The sequence below is a fragment of the Mizuhopecten yessoensis genome, unplaced genomic scaffold (genome assembly GCF_002113885.1).
Source record: "Mizuhopecten yessoensis strain PY_sf001 unplaced genomic scaffold, ASM211388v2 scaffold10631, whole genome shotgun sequence".
Lineage (NCBI taxonomy): Eukaryota > Metazoa > Mollusca > Bivalvia > Pectinida > Pectinidae > Mizuhopecten > Mizuhopecten yessoensis.
Window position 1 is genome coordinate 99,663 of NW_018408643.1, and position 20,142 is coordinate 119,804.

Below are 20,142 nucleotides of genomic sequence, written 5' to 3' on the forward strand. Positions count from 1 at the left end.
CTCTCCTCCCCACTGCTGTGATGACACACCAGGATGAGTAAACTCCAGAGGTTGCCTCTCCTCCCCACTGCTGTGATGACACACCAGGATGAGTAAACTCCAGAGGTTGCCTCTCCTCCCCACTGCTGTGATGACACACCAGGATGAGTAAACTCCAGAGGTTGCCTCTCCTCCCCACTGCTGTGATGACACACCAGGATGAGTAAACTCCAGAGGTTGCCTCTCCTCCCCACTGCTGTGATGACACACCAGGATGAGTAAACTCCAGAGGTTGCCTCTCCTCCCCACTGCTGTGATGACACACCAGGATGAGTAAACTCCAGAGGTTGCCTCTCCTCCCCACTGCTGTGATGACACACCAGGATGAGTAAACTCCAGAGGTTGCCTCTCCTCCCCACTGCTGTGATGACACACCAGGATGAGTAAACTCCAGAGGTTGCCTCTCCTCCCCACTGCTGTGATGACACACCAGGATGAGTAAACTCCAGAGGTTGCCTCTCCTCCCCACTGCTGTGATGACACACCAGGATGAGTAAACTCCAGAGGTTGCCTCTCCTCCCCACTGCTGTGATGACACACCAGGATGAGTAAACTCCAGAGGTTGCCTCTCCTCCCCACTGCTGTGATGACACACCAGGATGAGTAAACTCCAGAGGTTGCCTCTCCTCCCCACTGCTGTGATGACACACCAGGATGAGTAAACTCCAGAGGTTGCCTCTCCTCCCCACTGCTGTGATGACACACCAGGATGAGTAAACTCCAGAGGTTGCCTCTCCTCCCCACTGCTGTGATGACACACCAGGATGAGTAAACTCCAGAGGTTGCCTCTCCTCCCCACTGCTGTGATGACACACCAGGATGAGTAAACTCCAGAGGTTGCCTCTCCTCCCCACTGCTGTGATGACACACCAGGATGAGTAAACTCCAGAGGTTGCCTCTCCTCCCCACTGCTGTGATGACACACCAGGATGAGTAAACTCCAGAGGTTGCCTCTCCTCCCCACTGCTGTGATGACACACCAGGATGAGTAAACTCCAGAGGTTGCCTCTCCTCCCCACTGCTGTGATGACACACCAGGATGAGTAAACTCCAGAGGTTGTCTGTCCTCCCCCCGCTGCTGTTATGACACACCAGGAGGAGTAAACTCCAGAGGTTGTCTCTTCTCCCCCCCTTGGTCGTAACTTGGAAACAATTAAGATACCCTACCTATAACCAAATGAACACATTCATGTTATGAGGATTAGTTATTGGGGTATTGCCATGCCCCCCTACACTTGCAATATTATTTTTGATAGAACATTTTTGATTTTTGTGTAAATAACTAGGAGAAATACAGGCCATTTAAGCCTTCTGTTTAATTAAGAATACTCTAAGTAGTTTTCAGCATTATCCCAAAATACTAAGGTGTTCATTTTTTTTTTCTTTTGTGATTTGACATTTTGTCTTTTGTAATGATACTTGAAACAGACTTAATTTTCTTATGCTTTCAGGGTCCCAGAAGCATAAATTTGAACTCTGCCTTCCCACCAAGGAGACTGGTAACGCTTTGACAGTTCATCATCTACAGGAAAAAGTCCAGCAATTGACAGAAGTTCCTGCAGAAAATCAGAAACTGATATTTAAAGGTTTTCATTCAACAAGTTTGATTATTTATCAGTTAATGAAAAATGATATATAAAGATAAAAAAAAAATATGAATATATATACTTTTTAGGTCATCTGAGCTTTGCTCAAGTATCCTATTCTGATCGCTTTTTCTCTGTCGTCGTGCGTAAACTTTTTACATTTTCGACTTCTTCTCAAGAACAAGTGGAAAGATTTTTTTTCAAACTTGGTCAGAATCATCCTTGGTAGATGAGGCTACAAAATTGGGAGACATACCCCAACCCCAGGGGCCAGGGCGGGGCCCCAAAGGGAAAATTAACCAATATTTCAAAAATCTTCTCCAGACTCAGAGGTACTACAGTCAATTTTTCTGCATGGATGGAAAGATCATCAGGGGCATAATTTAAATTGTAAAACTCAGTACCCCCAGGCCATCCGTTCTCCCTTGGGGAGGGGGTTAAGGTAACTACTGGCATACTGGTAGGTTATATAGGGAAACAACACTTTTGGGTATATTTTGTTCATTTTCAGTGGGAAATTATTCTTACTTGGTGAGAATCATCCTTGGAGGAAGATGGTATCAAATTGTAAAATTGGGATTCCTACCCCAGGGCCAGGGCGGGGCCCCAAAGGGAAAATTAACCAATATTTCAAAAATCTTCTTCCCCAGACTCAGAGGTACTACAGTCATTTTCTCTGCATGTATGGAAAGATCATCAGGGGCTTTGTTTAAATTGTAAATTTCAGTATTCCCGGGCCATCCCTTCTCCCTTGGGGAGGGGGTAAAGTTTACTATAATTTATTAGTTCACCTGGCCCGAAGTGAGCTAATGGCATGGTACTGCGTCTGTCGTCTGTCCATCGTCAACATTTTACTTTAAAACATCTTCCTCTCAGTAACCAAATGGCCTAGGGTGATGATATTTGGCCAGAAGAATGTTGGGATGAAGGGCTACCAAATTTGTTCAAATAAATGACCTTCATCCATTTTCAAGGTCACAGGGGTCAAATATGTTAAATTCTTTAAATTTTCTTCTGAATAACCAAGAGGCATAGGGTGATGATATTTGGCCAGTAACATGCTGGGATGAAGGGCTACCAATTTTGTTCAAATAAATGACCTTGGTTTATATTCAAGGTCACATGGGTCAAATATGTTTAAAACCTTTCAACATCTTCTTCTGAATGGCCAATAGGCCTAGGGTGCTTAAATTTGGCGAGTACCATGCTGGGATGAAGGGCTACCAAGTTTGTTTAAATAAATGACCTTGATTTATATTCAAGGTCACAGAGGTCAAATATGTTCCAAACATTTAAACATCTTCTTCTGAATAACCAGGAGGCCTAAGGTGATGATATTTTGCCAGTAGCATGCTGGGATGAAGGGCTATCAAGTTTGTTCAAATAAATGACCTTCATCTATTTTCAAGGTCACAGGGGTCAAATATAAATATGTTTAAAACCTTTAAACAACTTCTTCTGAATTACCAAAATGCCCAGGGTAATGATATTTGGCCAGTAGCATGCTGGGATGAAGGGCTACCAAATTTGTTCAAATGAATGACCTTGACCAACTTTCAAGGTCACGGGTGTCAAATGTCTTAAAATCTTAAACATCTTCTTCTTAATAACCAAAAGGCCCAGGGTACTGATATTTGGCCTGTAGCATCAGGGCTACCAAATTTGTTCAAATGAATGACCATGACCCACTTTCAACCTAATGTCATTGTTTGACATTCAAGGTCACACTGATATTCTGCCTGTAGCTGTATTTTAGTCCACTTTTAAGATTACAAGTGTGAGATTAATACCAGGTGAGCGATTCAGGCCCATTGGGCCTCTTGTATAGGGAAATAACACTTTTGTGCATATGTTTACAATTGTCTGTAGGAAATTAGGCTTACTTGGTGAGAATTATCCTTGGAGGAAGATGGTTTTAAAATGTAAAATTGGGATTCCTGCCCCAACCCTAGGGGCCAGGGCGGGACCCCAAAGGGAAAATTTACCAATATTTAAAAAAATTCTTCCCGAGACTCCAGAGGTACTACAGTCATGTGATGACATGACAAGTTTTGTATTTCACTTTGTTTACATGTTGTTTTCTACATCTCAACAATGAAATTGAGGTACTAGTACCTATACTATAACTCAAGTGACCACTAAGGCCCTTGGGCCTCTTGTTTTATGAAGTCAGTGGTACATTTGATGAAGACACTGGAGTCAAAGAGATCTGAGATGTCATACTTGCTCAGGATTTTCTTTGTGGAATAAAATTTGTCTCTAACTGTAACATGTTTTAGAATATCATAAATCCTCAGTTATTAGGTGCTGATATACAATAACATGTTGTTATCACAGGGAAGTCTTTGACTGGTCCAGGAACGTCTTTGTCTGAGTTTGGCCTGAAGGATGGCGTTAAAGTAATGTTGATAGGCAAGAAGGTATGTGGTCATTTATGTCTTTGTTTTAAGAAGTTAACAGGGTTCTGAGGGAATTTAGAATTATCGTTTGTGTGTTCTAAAGGAAGTAAGTCATGTTGTGATATTGCTAAGGCATTTCATCCAGAGTTAAATCTTCAAAAAGCTTTTAAGAAACCTAAATGGCTGAAGTCATCATTATTTACTCAGTCACCCCTGAAGACACATTTGAACACTTCCAATTCAAAGGATTGAATAGATCATTATGAAATTTCAGGGGTGAATGAGTTAAGTATATATATTGTTTGTTGGAGTTGAGGGATCACAAGTTTGTTGGAATAATTATTTCTCCCACACTAAGTAAAAGAGACATGGTTTTAACTCTTGCCAGGACCGTAACTTTAAACCTAAAACAAACCTCTAACTTAACCTGCATCACCAGTGGAAGGTGTGCATTGTATTGAAATTGGTCACTGTCTTCACCTCAAGGTCAAAGATGAAATAAGTGAAAAATTCTAGTGTGATCTTGTTGGAAATGTAATTTTCAAACCATGAAAGATATCTTAGTAAAATATTGAAGTTTAACTGCAAAGCAGATGCGAAGTGTAATGTAAGAAGGTCAGATCGACCTTGACCTCAAGGTTAACTGTTAAAGGTACTTTGATAAAACCTGAAGTAATATGTGTTCACTTGCATCACCCCCAAGAGGGGCCAAACGGCACAATAATTAGGTCACTGTGGCATTCACTGACATGTCATAGCTCAAATAAGTGCAAAATTTCAATTGAAATTTGAAGTATACCCACATCTGGAGGTGTGCAGTACACTGATTAATCATGTGGCCTTGGCCCACTTGTATAAAACATCTCAACTCTCAAGTCTAAATCTTAACTTTGAGATGTTTTATACAAGTGGTCCCATAACCTCAAGGCCAAAAGTCAAATCAATGTAAAATTTCTAGCGAAATCATGTCAGGGCCATAAGTTTAAAAACTTTTAAATATAATTTGATTAAACTTAGGTATATCTCCATCAGTCATAAAACCTTTGCATTACATTGAAGGCAGGTCACAATAAACTTTACCTCTTGGTCAAAAGGCAAATAAATGTATAGTTTTCAGTGAAACCTTGTCTTGACTGTAAATTTTAAACCATTGAATCTATTTCATTGAAACTTGATCAATGCCAGAAGGTATGGAGTGCTTTATATTCAGGTCACTGTGACCTTCACCTCTAGGTCATAGGTCAAATACATGCAAAGTAAATATGCATATTGGCTAATTGGGGAGATGAATATTTTCTTCACAAGAACAAAATCTCTAACATTATTTTCATAGTTATGGGGGATCTGTTGTGTAAAAATCATAAAATAGCTTCTACTGAAGCATGCTGCCTAGGGTCATTATATTCAGTAGAGCTGAGATGGAGTCTATCAAGCTTGTTAAAATAAATTACCTTGACACACATTTCTACCAAATGTTGTTGCCAGGTGAGTAATACAGGCCCTATTGGACTGTTTTTACATTTAAAGCCTTTATAATCATGCAAAACATTACGTGGGAATTCCAGTAACTGAGACTCTGACATCAGGCTTTTTTTGTGAAATTTTCAAAACCCAACCTTTGAAAGAATCTCTACCTCAACCCCACATACATTTGTATATAAACGTATCAGAGGTATTATTTGTTAAACAATATAATTATTGAAATGTATCAACGCTTTTATATATGATTTATTGTCTCGCCACCGCGAAGTGGAAGCCAGACAGGTGTTGCTTTTCCAGCGACACCTGTCAACATTAAGTATTTTGTGTTCAAGTTAGTTTCTCTGAAAGTATTAGTGCTACACCAACCAAACTTGGACCATAGATGCATCTTAGGTAGTACATCTCAACCCATACATCAAATGCTGAATACAGCCTATATTTCATGGTCCACTGACTTTGTCAGCATCTCAATCAACATTAAGTTTTTGTGTTTAACTTAGTTTTTCTGATATGTGCATTGACGGTCAAAGCGGGGCATAGGCGAGATATATCAATCCGAATGGCTTGTTAGAAATATTATAAAGCTTAAGGAAAATTGTGTTTGTATTTGTGGACAGCCAGTTGCCAAAGATGACCCAGAGATGATGCGTCTGAAGACAGTCGCGACTAATCTTGGGAAGGAAGAGAAGGTGGTTAGTGACATCATATACAGGCTGGACGGGATACACAGGGTAAGATCCCATACAGGCTGGACAGGATACACAGGGTAAGGTCACATACAGGCTTGACGGGATACACAGGGTAAGATCACATTCAGGCTGGACGGGATACACAGGGTAAGACTACATACAGGCTGGACGGGATAAACAGGGTAAGGTCACATACAGGCTGGACGGGATAAACAGGGTAAGGTCACATACAGGCTGGACAGGATAAACAGGGTTAGGTCACATATAGGCTGGACGGGATACACAGGGTAAGGTCACATACATGCTTGACGGGATACACAGGGTAAGGTCACATACATGCTTGACGGGATACACAGGGTAAGGTCACATACAGGCTGGACAGGATACAAGGGGTTAGGTCACATACAGACTGGACGGGATACACAGGGTAAGATCACATTCAGGCTGGACGGGATACACAGGGTAAGACTACATACAGGCTGGACGGGATACACAGGGCAAGGTCACATACAGACTGGACGGGATACACAGGGTTAGGTCACATACAGGCTGGACGGGATACACTGGGTAAGGTCACATACAGGCTGGACAGGATACAAGGGGTTAGGTCACATACAGACTGGACGGGATACACAGGGTAAGATCACATTCAGGCTGGACGGGATACACAGGGTAAGATAAAATACAGGCTGAACGGGATACACAGGGTAAGGTCATATACAGACTGGACGGGATACACTGGGTAAGGTCACATGCAGGCTTGATGGGAGACACAGGGGAAGGTCACATACAGGCTGGACGGGATACACTGGGTAAGGTCACATACAGGCTGAACGGGATACACTGGGTAAGGTCACATACAGACTGGACGGGATACACAGGGTAAGGTCACATACAGGCTGAACGGGATACACTGGGTAAGGTCACATACAGACTGGACGGAAAACACGGGGTAAGGGCACATACAGGCTGAACGTGATACACAGGGTAAGGTCACACACAGGCTGGACAGGATACACAGGGTAAGATCACATATAGGCTGGACGGGATACACTGGGTAAAGTCACATATAGGCTGGACGGGATACACTGGGTAAGGTCACATACAGGCTTAACGGGATACACTGGGTAAGGTCACATACAGACTGGATGGGAAACACAGGGGAAGGTCACATACAGGCTGAACGTGATACACAGGGTAAGGCCACACACAGGCTTGACGGGATACACAGGGTAAGATCCCATACAGGCTGGACGGGATACACAGGGTCAGGTCACACCCAGGCTTGACGTGATACATACACAGGGTAAGGGCACACACAGGCTTGACGGGATACACTGGGTAAGGGCACATACAGGCTGAACGTGATACACAGGGTAAGGCCACACACAGGCTTGACGGGATACACTGGGTCAGGTCACATACAGACTGGACGGAAAACACAGGGTAAGGTCACATACAGGCTGGACAGAAGACACAGGGTAAGACCACACACAGGCTGGACAGTATACACAGGGTTAGGTCACATACAGGCTGGACAGGATACACAGGGTAAGGTCACACACGGGCTTGACGTGATACATACACAGGGTAAGGGCACACACAGGCTTGACGGGATACACTGGGGAAGATCACATACAGGCTGGATAGGATACATACACAGGGTAAGATCACATATAGGCTGGACGGGATACAGAGGGTAAGGTCACATACAGGCTGGACGGGCTCCACAGGGTAAGGTCACACACAGGCTTGAAGTGATACATACACAGGGTAAGGTCACACACAGGCTTGAAGTGATACATACACAGGGTAAGGTCACACACAGGCTTGACGGGATACACTGGGTAAGATCACATACAGGCTGGATAGGATACATACACAGGGTAAGATCACATACAGGCTGGATGGGATACACAGGGTAAGGTCACACACAGGCTTGACGTGATACATACACAGGGTAAGGATACACACAGGCTTGACGTGATACATACACAGGGTAAGATCACATACAGGCTGGATGGGATACACAGGGTAAGGTCACACACAGGCTTGACGTGATACATACACAGGGTAAGGTCACCCACAGGCTTGATGGGATACATACACAGGGTAAGATCACATACAGGCTGGACGGGATACACAGGGTAAGGTCACACACAGGCTTGACGTGATACACAGGGTAAGGTCACACACAGGCTGGAAGGGATACACAGGGTAAGGTCACATACATGCTTGACGGGATACACAGGGTAAGGTCACACACAGGCTGGACAGGATACACAGGGTAAGGTCACACACAGGCTGGACGGGATACACAGGGTTAGGTCACATACATGCTTGACGGGATACACAGGGTAAGGTCACACACAGGCTGGACAGGATACACAGGGTAAGGTCACACACAGGCTGGACGCGATATACAGGGTAAGGTCACATACAGGCTGGACGGAATACACAGGGTAAGATCACATACAGGCTGGACGGGATACACAGGGTAAGGTCACATACAGGCTTGACGGGATACACAGGGTAAGGTCACACACAGGCTGGACAGGATACACAGGGTAAGGTCACACACAGGCTGGACGCGATATACAGGGTAAGGTCACATACAGGCTGGACGGAATACACAGGGTAAGATCACATACAGGCTGGACGGGATACACAGGGTAAGGTCACATACAGGCTTGACGGGATACACAGGGTAAGGTCACACACAGGCTGGACAGGATACACAGGGTAAGGTCACACACAGGCTGGACGCGATATACAGGGTAAGGTCACATACAGGCTGGACGGAATACACAGGGTAAGATCACATACAGGCTGGACGGGATACACAGGGTAAGGTCACATACAGGCTTGACGGGATACACAGGGTAAGGTCACACACAGGCTGGACAGGATACACAGGGTAAGGTCACACACAGGCTCGACAGGATACACTGGGTAAGGTCACATACAGGCTGGACGGGATACACTGGGTAAGGTCACATACAGACTGGATGGGAAACACAGGGTAAGGTCACATACAGGCTGAACGTGATACACAGGGTAAGGTCACACACAGGCTTGACGGGATACACTGGGTAAGATCCCATACAGGCTGGACTGGATACACAGGGTAAGGTCACACACAGGCTTGACGGGATACACTGGGTAAGGTCACATACAGGCTGGACGGGATACATACACAGGGTAAGATCCCATACAGGCTGGACTGGATACACAGGGTAAGGTCACATACAGGCTGGACGGGATACACAGGGTAAGGTCACACACAGGCTTGACGTGATACATACACAGGGTAAGGTCACACACAGGCTTGACGGGATACACAGGGTAAGATCCCATACAGGCTGGACTGGATACACAGGGTAAGGTCACACACAGGCTTGACGGGATACACTGGGTAAGGTCACATACAGGCTGGACGGGATACATACACAGGGTAAGATCCCATACAGGCTGGACTGGATACACAGGGTAAGGTCACATACAGGCTGGACGGGATACACAGGGTAAGGTCACACACAGGCTTGACGTGATACATACACAGGGTAAGGTCACACACAGGCTTGACGGGATACACTGGGTAAGATCACATACAGGCTGGATAGGATACATACACAGGGTAAGATCACATACAGGCTGGACGGGATACACAGGGTAAGGTCACACACAGGCTTGACGTGATACATACACAGGGTAAGATCACATACAGGCTGGACAGGATACACAGGGTAAGGTCACACACAGGTTTGACAGGATACATACACAGGGTAAGATCACATACAGGCTGGACGGGATACACAGGGTAAGGTCACATACAGGCTGGACGGGATACACTGGGTAAGGTCACATACAGGCTGGACGGGATACACAGGGTAAGGTCACATACAGGCTGGACGGGATACACAGGGTAAGGTCACACACAGGCTGGACGTGATACATACACAGGGTAAGGTCACATACAGGCTGGACAGGATACACAGGGTAAGGTCACATACAGGCTGGACAGAATACACAGGGTAAGATCACATTCAGGCTGGACAGGATACACAGGGTAAGGTCACATACAGGCTGGACGGGATACACAGGGTAAGGTCACATACAGGCTGGACGGGATACACAGGGTAAGGTGAAATACAGGCTGAACGGGATACACAGGGTAAGGTCATATACAGGCTGGTTGGGATACACATGGTAAGGTCACATACAGGCTGGACAGGATACACAGGGTTAGGTCACATACAGGCTGGACGGAATACACAGGGTAAGGTCACATACAGACTGGACGGGAAACACAGGGTAAGGTCACATACAGGCTGAACATGATACACAGGGTAAGGTCACATACAGGCTGGACGAGATACACAGGGTAAGGTCACATACAGGCTGGACGGGATACACAGGTTAAGATCACATACAGGCTAGACGGGATACACAGGGTAAGATCACATACAGGCTGGTCGGGATACACAGGGTAAGACCACAAACAGGCTTGACGGGATACACTGGGTAAGGTAAAATACAGGCTGAACGGGATACACAGGGTAAGATCACATACAGGCTTGACGGGATACACAGGGTAAGGTCACACACAGGCTGGACGGGATACACAGGGTAAGGTCACATACAGGCTGGACGGGATACACAGGGTAAGATCACATACAGGCTGGACGGGATACAAATACAGGCTGAAGGGTACACTGGGTAAGGTAAAATACAGGCTGCACGGGATACACAGGGTAAGGTCATATACAGGCTGGTCGGGATACACAGGGTAAGGTCACATACAGACTTGACAGGATACACAGGGTAAGGTCACATACAGGCTGAATGCGATACATAGGGTTAAATCTCATACGGGCTTGACGGGATAAACAGGGTAAGGTCACATACAGGCTGAACATGATACACAGGGTAAGGTCACATACAGGCTGGACAGAATACACAGGGTAAGACCACATACAGGCTGGACGCGATACACAGGGTAAGATCACACACAGGCTGGACAGTATACACAGGGTAAGATCACATACAGGCTGGACGGGATACACAAGGTAAGATCACATACAGGCTTGATGGGAGACACAGGGTAAGGTCACATACAGACTGGACGCGATACACAGGGTAAGACCACATACAGGCTGGATAGGATACATACACAGGGTAAGGTCACATACAGGCTGGACGGGATACACAGGGTAACGGCCGACATTCACAGTGATATATCTAAAGCTAAGGTATAGCACTTGCTCTAACCTGAAAACATCTTGCCATTGATGTATGATTAGTGGATTTTTACAAAGTTGATGAAATGGTTAACATATCATTGTTTTGTGTGACATTTGTATTTTGTTTGACTTTTGAAAACAATTCCAATTTTGAACGAAATTTTATGGCATTTCACTTTTACTTTTGGGTTTGTTTTCAAGGGAAGGATCTTAGTCAAGATTTGTTACACTGGTTCTCAGGATCACAGTGTTCTCCTTGTGTGGGTTTAATAAGCATAATAAGATTTGTATTAAATCATACAGTACTGGTAGTATGATAAACTAATTATTACGATGTGTGTATCAAAACTACAAGTCTCCCTGTGGACATGTAAATACAGATGTATTGATTAACTGATAATATATCTTGTTCATGATTCATAATGTTTGCAGTAGATGGCCATATATGATATTAACTTATAATGCTAAATATGTTACTCTCAGAAAATAAAATATTATTATGATACAGAATGTACAATACATACATTTGAGAAAATGGGATTTCTAAAACTTTGCCAGGTACCGGCCGTTGGTCGGTGGTTTTTCTCCGGGAACCCGGCTTTCTTCCACCATCTAAACCTAACACGTCCTTAAATGACAATAGCTGTTAAAAGGACGTAAAACACAAACAAAAAACCAAATTCTAAATTTTTGCGATAAAAAACTATACTTCACAGGAAACCTACATGTAACTACAAGTTTGTTTGGCCTGTAGGACAGTCCCTGTCTAGTATAACCATGTCACTATTTCAGGGTTTCCTGGATGACCAGAAGAAACGTGATACACTGCTTCAGTTAGACAGACAGCTTAAGGTTGTCACAGAAAACTTCACACGTATGCTCGAGACATTGGACAGCCTCCAGTTTGATGAGTTCAATAAGGAGGGACGGGCAAAAAGAAAAACCTATGTGGACAGAATCCAGGTACAGCCTTCTGATGGGTACATCTCCATATTAAGTCTTGGCTGACATTTGATCATTGCTTCAGAGAAAAAAATATTGATAGAATTTTAATATTTTTTTTATCAGAAGGGTGGTTGAGAGTTGACATTAAAATTTGATTGTCTTTTTTTCTTAATAAATTCCTTATACTTGTACCAGTTTCGGAACACCTTGCTCAAAGTGCCAAATTAAGCTTAAACATGCCATGGTATGACACAGCATTTGTTTTAGTTCATCCATTGTCAACTTTCCTGTAGGAGACTACTGGACTGAAACGACTGAACTTCAGATTTTGATTTTATTTGGCACAGATCATCCACAGGTTAAGGAAATTCAATGTTAAATTGCACAAACAAGATGAAAAAATGAAGCTTTAAAGTGGCTCAAGTTATTAAACTTGTTAAAATATAGTACAGATTCATCTCAAAGTGCAATAGAGGTATGCCAAAAATGGAGTCAAACTGGAGGAGTAGAAGGGTGGATCCAGGAAATCAAAAGGGAGGGGGGATCCAAAATGTTTTTGAAGAGATATCTGTGTCGACATCTCGGGCAGAAGATACAAGATTGACAGACTAAAGCTTCTTTGTGAGGGTGAAGGTGCCAGCTCCTCCAGCTTTGTGAGGGTGAAGGTGCCAGCTCCTCCAGCTTTGTGAGGGTGAAGGTGCCAGCTCCTCCAGCTTTGTGAGGGTGAAGGTGCCAGCTCCTCCAGCTTTGTGAGGGTGAAGGTGCCAGCTCCTCCAGCTTTGTGAGGGTGAAGGTGCCAGCTCCTCCAGCTTTGTGAGGGTGAAGGTGCCAGCTCCTCCAGCTTTGTGAGGGTGAAGGTGCCAGCTCCTCCAGCTTTGTGAGGGTGAAGGTGCCAGCTCCTCCAGCTTTGTGAGGGTTAAGGTGCCAGCTCCCCCAGCTTTGTGAGGGTGAAGGTGCCAGCACCTCCAGCTTTGTGAGGGTGAAGGTGCCAGCTCCTCCAGCTTTGTGAGGGTGAAGGTGCCAGCTCATCCAGCTTTGTGAGGGTGAAGGTGCCAGCTCCTTCAGCTTTGTGAGGGTGAAGGTGCCAGCTCCTCCAGCTTTGTGAGGGTTAAGGTGCCAGCTCCCCCAGCTTTGTGAGGGTGAAGGTGCCAGCTCCTCCAACTTTGTGAGGGTGAAGGCGCCAGCTCCTCCAGCTTTGTGAGGGTGAAGGTGCCAGCTCCTCCAGGGCTATTTCCGGATGGCATTTAGTTTTGATTCTCATGTGAACTTTCAAATTAAGTTTGCATATAAAATTTTCCGACAACTTTGGGAGTGTGTGATCGTAGAATCAGCTGATCCAATGTGAGATGATCTGACTAATGCAGAGTTTGAAATTCAACAGAAAGTTATTGATGTTTTTTGTGTTTCTGCCTTCTGTCACACCTCACTCTTACATTGTCATTATAAAATACTTCCTTATACCTTGAATTTAATATGATTCACAAATTTGCTCGGAACACAAATGGATTGCCTCGTCAATGACATGATTGCTTCCACAAAATTATTTTTACCTGTTGCACCAAATGATCTGTCAAGCCTTGTTTTACAGACACTTCTGGACCGCTGTGATGGTTTGCTGAGGGGCGTGAAGGACATAGAAGCCAGGTTTGGCATATTTTGAACCTTGACCTCTGTACTCAAATCTGAACTTTCACCCTTTGACCTGAGCACTGCACCTGCATGAACTTACTTTAACCTGTATAAAACTTTATGGTTTAACACTTTCACTAAGTGGATCGCTTTGGGATTCTGCATTTAATTAAAAAATTCTGGAACTGTATAAAAAAAAGGATTATAACCCTACTGGTACCATCATGAATGGTAATCCTTTGTTGTGGATTTTTCTGTGATATTTCCAAATTCAACAAAACTTTTGAAATGTCTCCTAATTTGAAATTTACATTAAATTCTGAGTGCCAAAATGTTATAAAGTTTTTGCATGTTTATAGAGTGTTTTTTCTGTTTTGATAAATTTATTGATATACAATATAAGTTAAGGTGTAAATGTGTTTATTTTAATGTATTTTTATATATATATAATACTTGTATATTATTCTCTACCAATCTACAATTTAGTGGGATATTTCATTTTCTATTTAACTTGGAAAATATGACAAAATTCAGTCCTTTAAAGACTGGGATGTTTTGAGCTGAAAAAACAAAGTTTGAAAATTAGATTATTGGTTTTGAAACTGTTGTTTACATTTTGTGAAAAACTTTTGGATTTTTGAAAATGGAATCATGAGTGTTATACACCTTAACCACAAAGTAGTTATCAGTAGAAATTCTGTGACATATATAACCGCTATCTGTACAACTATCCAATGTTTATTTGGTCAAAGTGACCACATAAAATTTCTTAAAGAGCTGAGATCTAGTGAATACACTTTTTTGGTGAGTATTAAAAACATTGNTATAGACTCAGGTGACCGTTAAGGCCCATGGGCCTCTTGTTATTTTATAGACTGAGCTTAATCGGACATTCACAAGACCTATTATATATATTTCTGTTAGTCACGGAGTCAAAACCTGGCACCAATCTTTCTGGCAAACCTTTCGTCTTAATGCTCTCAATTTCTCGACACCTTGTCTCTCCCAGTGAAAACTTCTGTGGTGGATTGGTGTATTATTATTCATCTTTCATTGTAAAACGTGTGACATATTTATAAGTGTATAAATATTATTTTTGGGTTTGGTTTGCATTTTAGGTATTTTTTACAGTAAATGTAAATGTTACGATTCATGTTTCTGATGCATTTCCTTGATTCTTTTCTTTAACTTTTATAACAATTAAACTATGCAGAAATTTGCTTTATCAAAACATTGATTTTAGTGGGGTTCAGTTTGTATTAGTTATCATGGCTACTGTTTGAATAGATTAAAATTGTTTTAAGTCAGTGTGACCACGTCATAGGCAAGAACTCGTTCATGTTAACCCTTTCATCACTGTAGACCATAATGGACTGATCCATATCAATACATGGTCTACTTAAGTTACATAGGGGTGAAAGGGTTTAAGCGTTTGAAGGTCAGAAGTTAATGATCACTCTTTCTTTTACTTCAAATTGAAACTTCCTTTAAGGATCTGCTCTTGTGAAAAGTCAAAAATAAGAAGAATATGAGAAAATAAAAAGTACAATTCAATTCTGTTACACTATATCAAAACGAGTTTTGAACAAGATTTAAACCTAAGAAGAACAGATCTTTAAACAGATACAAAGTTTATAAAAGGACTAGGGACAACAGGTAACTTGTATAGGACCGCTTCTGATGTATAATACGTAACATCAGAAATAAGGTATTCAATACAATATTTTCTATATTGGAAATAAGTGATACTTTATATAGAGGATATTTAATGGTTTCCTGTCCAGTACCATATATTTAATTTCATGCATTTTTTCTTGACAATAACACTGGTTAACGGTTATTACCAGATAGTTTGACAAAAGGGAGATAATTCAGTAGTCGCATGTGACAGACATGAATAGCCTTGTTTATTAACACCTGAATAGAACTGCATGTTACTTTAGATATGATTTAATTCTGGTGCCAAAATGTAGAAACTTGCAGCAATGGTATTGATAATTTCCAATGATAAAGAGAGACCTCAAACTGTATATGGTACCAATATAACTGGCTTGATGCACGTCACGCCCGCGCCCACTACACACGCTTACAGTATACATATTGTGCTAGGAAATTGCACTTGTATGTTTGAACAAGGTTCAGTTTTACTCCCTCTTGTACAAAAACTATTAACATGTCTTTAGTTTCTAAAAAGTTTCTAATGTGAAAAAACACAAGCATAGTTTTCATAACTTTAGCCAGTTAGTATTAGAGACATAATCCTGCAAGTAATTAGTGCCTTCATTTTCTCTTCGAATTCCTCTGTGTAGTGTATGGTATCAGTCTTTTGGGAATTAATTGAAAGTATTTGCATAATGACATGTACAAAAGATTTCAAAGATTCCCATTAGCTTCTATATATGTATATTATTTTCCCCCGCTTTCACCAAAACGGGGGATTTCAATTTGGGTTTGTCCTTCTGTCTGTCTGTTACGCTTCGTTTCCGTGCAATAACTACAACAAACGTTAACCGATTTTCTTCAAACTTCACAGGGTTAAATGCCTTAAGGGCTCGTCCAAGTTAGATGACCACTTTCAGCGAACCCCATTTGGCAGAGTAATGGCCCCTTGAATAACGAAAAACGTCATTATCTGCCGTTTCTGTTCATTAACTTTCGCAAATATTATCCGATTGTCTTCAAACTTAGTAACAGGGTTCAAAGCATCAAGTTTGACAACCACTTTAATAGGACTCCATTTGGCAGAGTTCTGGTCCTTTGATTAACGAAAAACATCATTATCTGCAGTTTCCACTTAATAACTCTAGCCCAATTCCTTCAAACTTGATAACAATGTTGTGTTCCTCTGTCTTTCCACCCATCTCGGGCACTCTTTGGTTTTTGTGTGATAATTGCTGTAGATATTGTTCAGATGTTTCAACCGAATTCCGTTTGCATATCCGACTCATGCTAAGTTTGCCAACCGATGTGATTTGTGCATATTAACGGAGAATCAATGAGGTATAGCAATAGGTCTTTTTTTCTTTCTTCAATTTTCAAGCTATACAATATGTCTCAACTGCACGATACTAACATGTTTAAACCTAACCTCAATAATGTTAACCTACAATATGTCCTGCAAGCGGGGGATATAAATTCCACGAATTTGCTTGTTAAATCTTAACACTGTTTCGTACATAAATATGATGGGGAGATCTAGAGACGCATGGAGGGTGAGGTCTAAGATAACTTCGTACATTTGTATATTAGGGTTCATGAAAAATAATTGCATGCTTTGGATGTCTTCCTGCAGCCCCTATCAATATAATTGTTAATGGAATAGTCCTGCAGCCCCCATCAATATAATTGTTAATGGAATAGTCCTAAGAGCTATGTTACAATGTATTACCGATGCAGTATTACTTACAATTTTCAAGTCAAGTGTGTGGTTAACTAAGCTGTAAATGTTCCTTTTGCAATACATTGTATTCTGTTGTGTTAATTTTGAGCTTCCATATATATGGGTTTTATCTGCAATAAAGTTAATTTGTTTTAAAAATTTCTTTTTTATTTATTATATTCATATACCATATGTATTGTAACAAGGAAATGTATTGCAAGGCAATCCATTGTCCACCACCGGCAATTATTTCTATATTTTTGATGATTTTATAAACAGTACACTTATGTCAAACTTTTTCAAAAAAGTAAAGGTCAAAGTTCAAGTCATAGGTCACAGTGACCTAATTCTTGAACTCTGCCATTCCAAAATGTCCTTGTACACCAAATCTGGATACTCCATGTGAAATGGTATAGAAGATATTCCCGGACAAAAAATTTCAAAAGTAAAGGTTAAAGGTCAAAGCATAGGTCACTGTGACCTAATTCTTGCATTCTTCACTACACCATCCCTAAATGTCCTTGTACACCAAAACTGGTTACTCCAGGTGAAATAGTATAGACGATGATATGCCCCGGACAAACATTTTTAAATGTTAAGGTCAAAGGTCAAGTCATAGGTCACAGTGACTTAATTCTTGCACTCTGCCAGTAGAGAGATAGAACTGATATGGGATGTATTATGTTATACAGATTTTAATGTTTGGCTCAGAACTGAGAAGAGAAAGTCACAGGGTAAGTTTTCAGGATTTGCAAATGAACCTCACTATATATTCATAAATAATTCAAATCTACTTCTATTTTCTAGCATGGAAGAGAGTTGACAGAAAGGAAAAGGTCTGATGGATGTACTTGGAGATAACTTAGCGTAAAGCAGTTTAATTTATTAAATGGATTGTTTGATGCAAAGATCTGCATTATAGTGCATAGAGACCATATCACCAGTGAAAAACAAAATGTGTGATTACTGATGAAATGACTGGCAATGATACAACTCGGAGGTACCAGGTGTTCCGTCAGAATTTGTCAAAAGAATCAGGAAACAACTGTAACATTTTGTGGCATACTTGATCTCATGTTATGGAAAATCAGGGAACTATCTCTCACCACATTCCTGACGGCCTTACAAATAGCCAAATCATTGCAGCTATGACAATCAGTGATTCAGGAAATAAAACCTGTTGGTGTAAATTTAAACAGCTACTAATGAGGTACGCCTCGAAATAGCAGCAAACCAAGGATCAACGAAAAATAGCAGCAAACCAAGGATCTACGAAAAATAGCAGCAGACCAAGGATTTACGAAAAATAGCAGCAAACCAAGGATCTACGAAAAATAGCAGCAAACCAAGGATCTACGAAAAATAGCAGCAAATCAAGGATCCACGAAAAATAGCAGCAAACCAAGGATCTACGAAAAATAGCAGCAACCAAGGATCAACGAAAAATGATGGGAATCTCTTCTCCTATAGCATAAGAGGCCACTTGTTGGCCTATTTTCTATCGGATATGATTTCGCCAACTATCAAAAGTATCTTGCTGTGTAAACCTCTAACACTGTTCGAGTAGGGGAATCTCAAGGCTACAGCCAAGTGGAGATCTGAAAACAACAGCCAATGGGATATTATAACATGAGGTATCTAAATACAACAACTTCAGCGGAAGTCAATGAGAATTTTTTAAAACAACCAATAAGGGGTCTCTAAAAAGATATTGTCGATATCCTCAATATCCACGGGTTACGCTCACTTTCGCTCTCTGCAACCCTGGATTATGTCATAGCAAAATTTAAGGCACAAAGGTAGCCGTTTGATTGGTGTCGGGTAAAAATGTAGAGAGCGAAAGTGAGCGTAACTCCTGGATATCGAGGATGACATTGGAACAGAGCCAGTTTAACTTACATAACATGACTACGTTGAAGTTAACCAAGTTTAAGTGGCATGCTGATGGAGTGGTATACATAACATGACTTAATATGGAAGGAATGCACTTTAGATACTGTAACCCAAAATATGGAATGGATTTTACTGTAAAAATTGATTGGGTTGGAAAGTGCTGAAATTTTCGTTGAAATGTCCAAAATGTACCTGATAACTACATTATCTGGAGATTCAAACATAATTTCACAGTTGCAATATTCCAGCTACTGTATTATCAAAAAAGTAAAAATTGTGAATACCCTAATATTTTTTAATTGTGAATACCCTAATATTTTTTTGATACTATACATCCATATACTATCACAAGTGTAGCAAATTGGTTGCTTTTATGGAAAATGTTGAAATTATTTTAAATGTTGTATGTAAAACTGCCAATTTTTGTAATGATAATCTAGGCAAGCAATATGAAATGTCACTAATGTTTTTAAAAATACATGTATGGAAGTTATGGAATTCGAAAAATATTGGTAAGAAATTGAACTATCTACTGTGGTCACATGTGTTCTTTATATTTAACTATAGGCAGGGTTTTATTGGACCAGTGCTGTGGTTCGGCAGGGTTTTATTAGCTCACCTGGCACGAAGTGCCAAGTGAGCTTATGCCGTGGCGCGGCGTCCGTCGTCCGTCCGTCCTCGTCCGTCAACTTTTCCTTTAAACAACTTCTTCTGAAGAACGGACAGGCCTAGAGTCATGATATTTGGCTGAAAGCTTTGTTGGTAGGAGCCCTACAAAGTTTGAGAACGAAAATGACCTTGACCTGTTTTCAAGGTCACAGGGGTCAAATATGTCAAAAACTTCAAACGACTTCTTCT

At 41.5% G+C, this 20,142-nt stretch overlaps 1 protein-coding gene and 1 long non-coding RNA gene across 2 annotated transcripts in view; both read left to right on the forward strand.

Moving 5' to 3' along the window:
• LOC110461510 (BAG family molecular chaperone regulator 1-like) overlaps nt 1–19,959 on the forward strand; it is a 23,790-nt gene extending 3,831 nt beyond the window's left edge. Inside the window, exons 2-7 of the mRNA XM_021514995.1 lie at nt 1,491–1,625; nt 3,963–4,045; nt 6,124–6,237; nt 12,231–12,401; nt 13,972–14,027; nt 18,199–19,959. Of these exons, the coding sequence (XP_021370670.1) occupies nt 1,491–1,625; nt 3,963–4,045; nt 6,124–6,237; nt 12,231–12,401; nt 13,972–14,027; nt 18,199–18,214 (575 nt within the window). The 3' untranslated portion in view covers nt 18,215–19,959. The remainder of the gene's footprint in view (nt 1–1,490; nt 1,626–3,962; nt 4,046–6,123; nt 6,238–12,230; nt 12,402–13,971; nt 14,028–18,198) is intronic.
• Nucleotides 9,595–10,304, forward strand: LOC110461511. Its single transcript, XR_002464139.1, has 3 exons — nt 9,595–9,946; nt 9,986–10,125; nt 10,270–10,304. It is a non-coding gene; the product is annotated as an uncharacterized LOC110461511 (long non-coding RNA).
• Nucleotides 19,960–20,142: the final 183 nt, after the last annotated feature.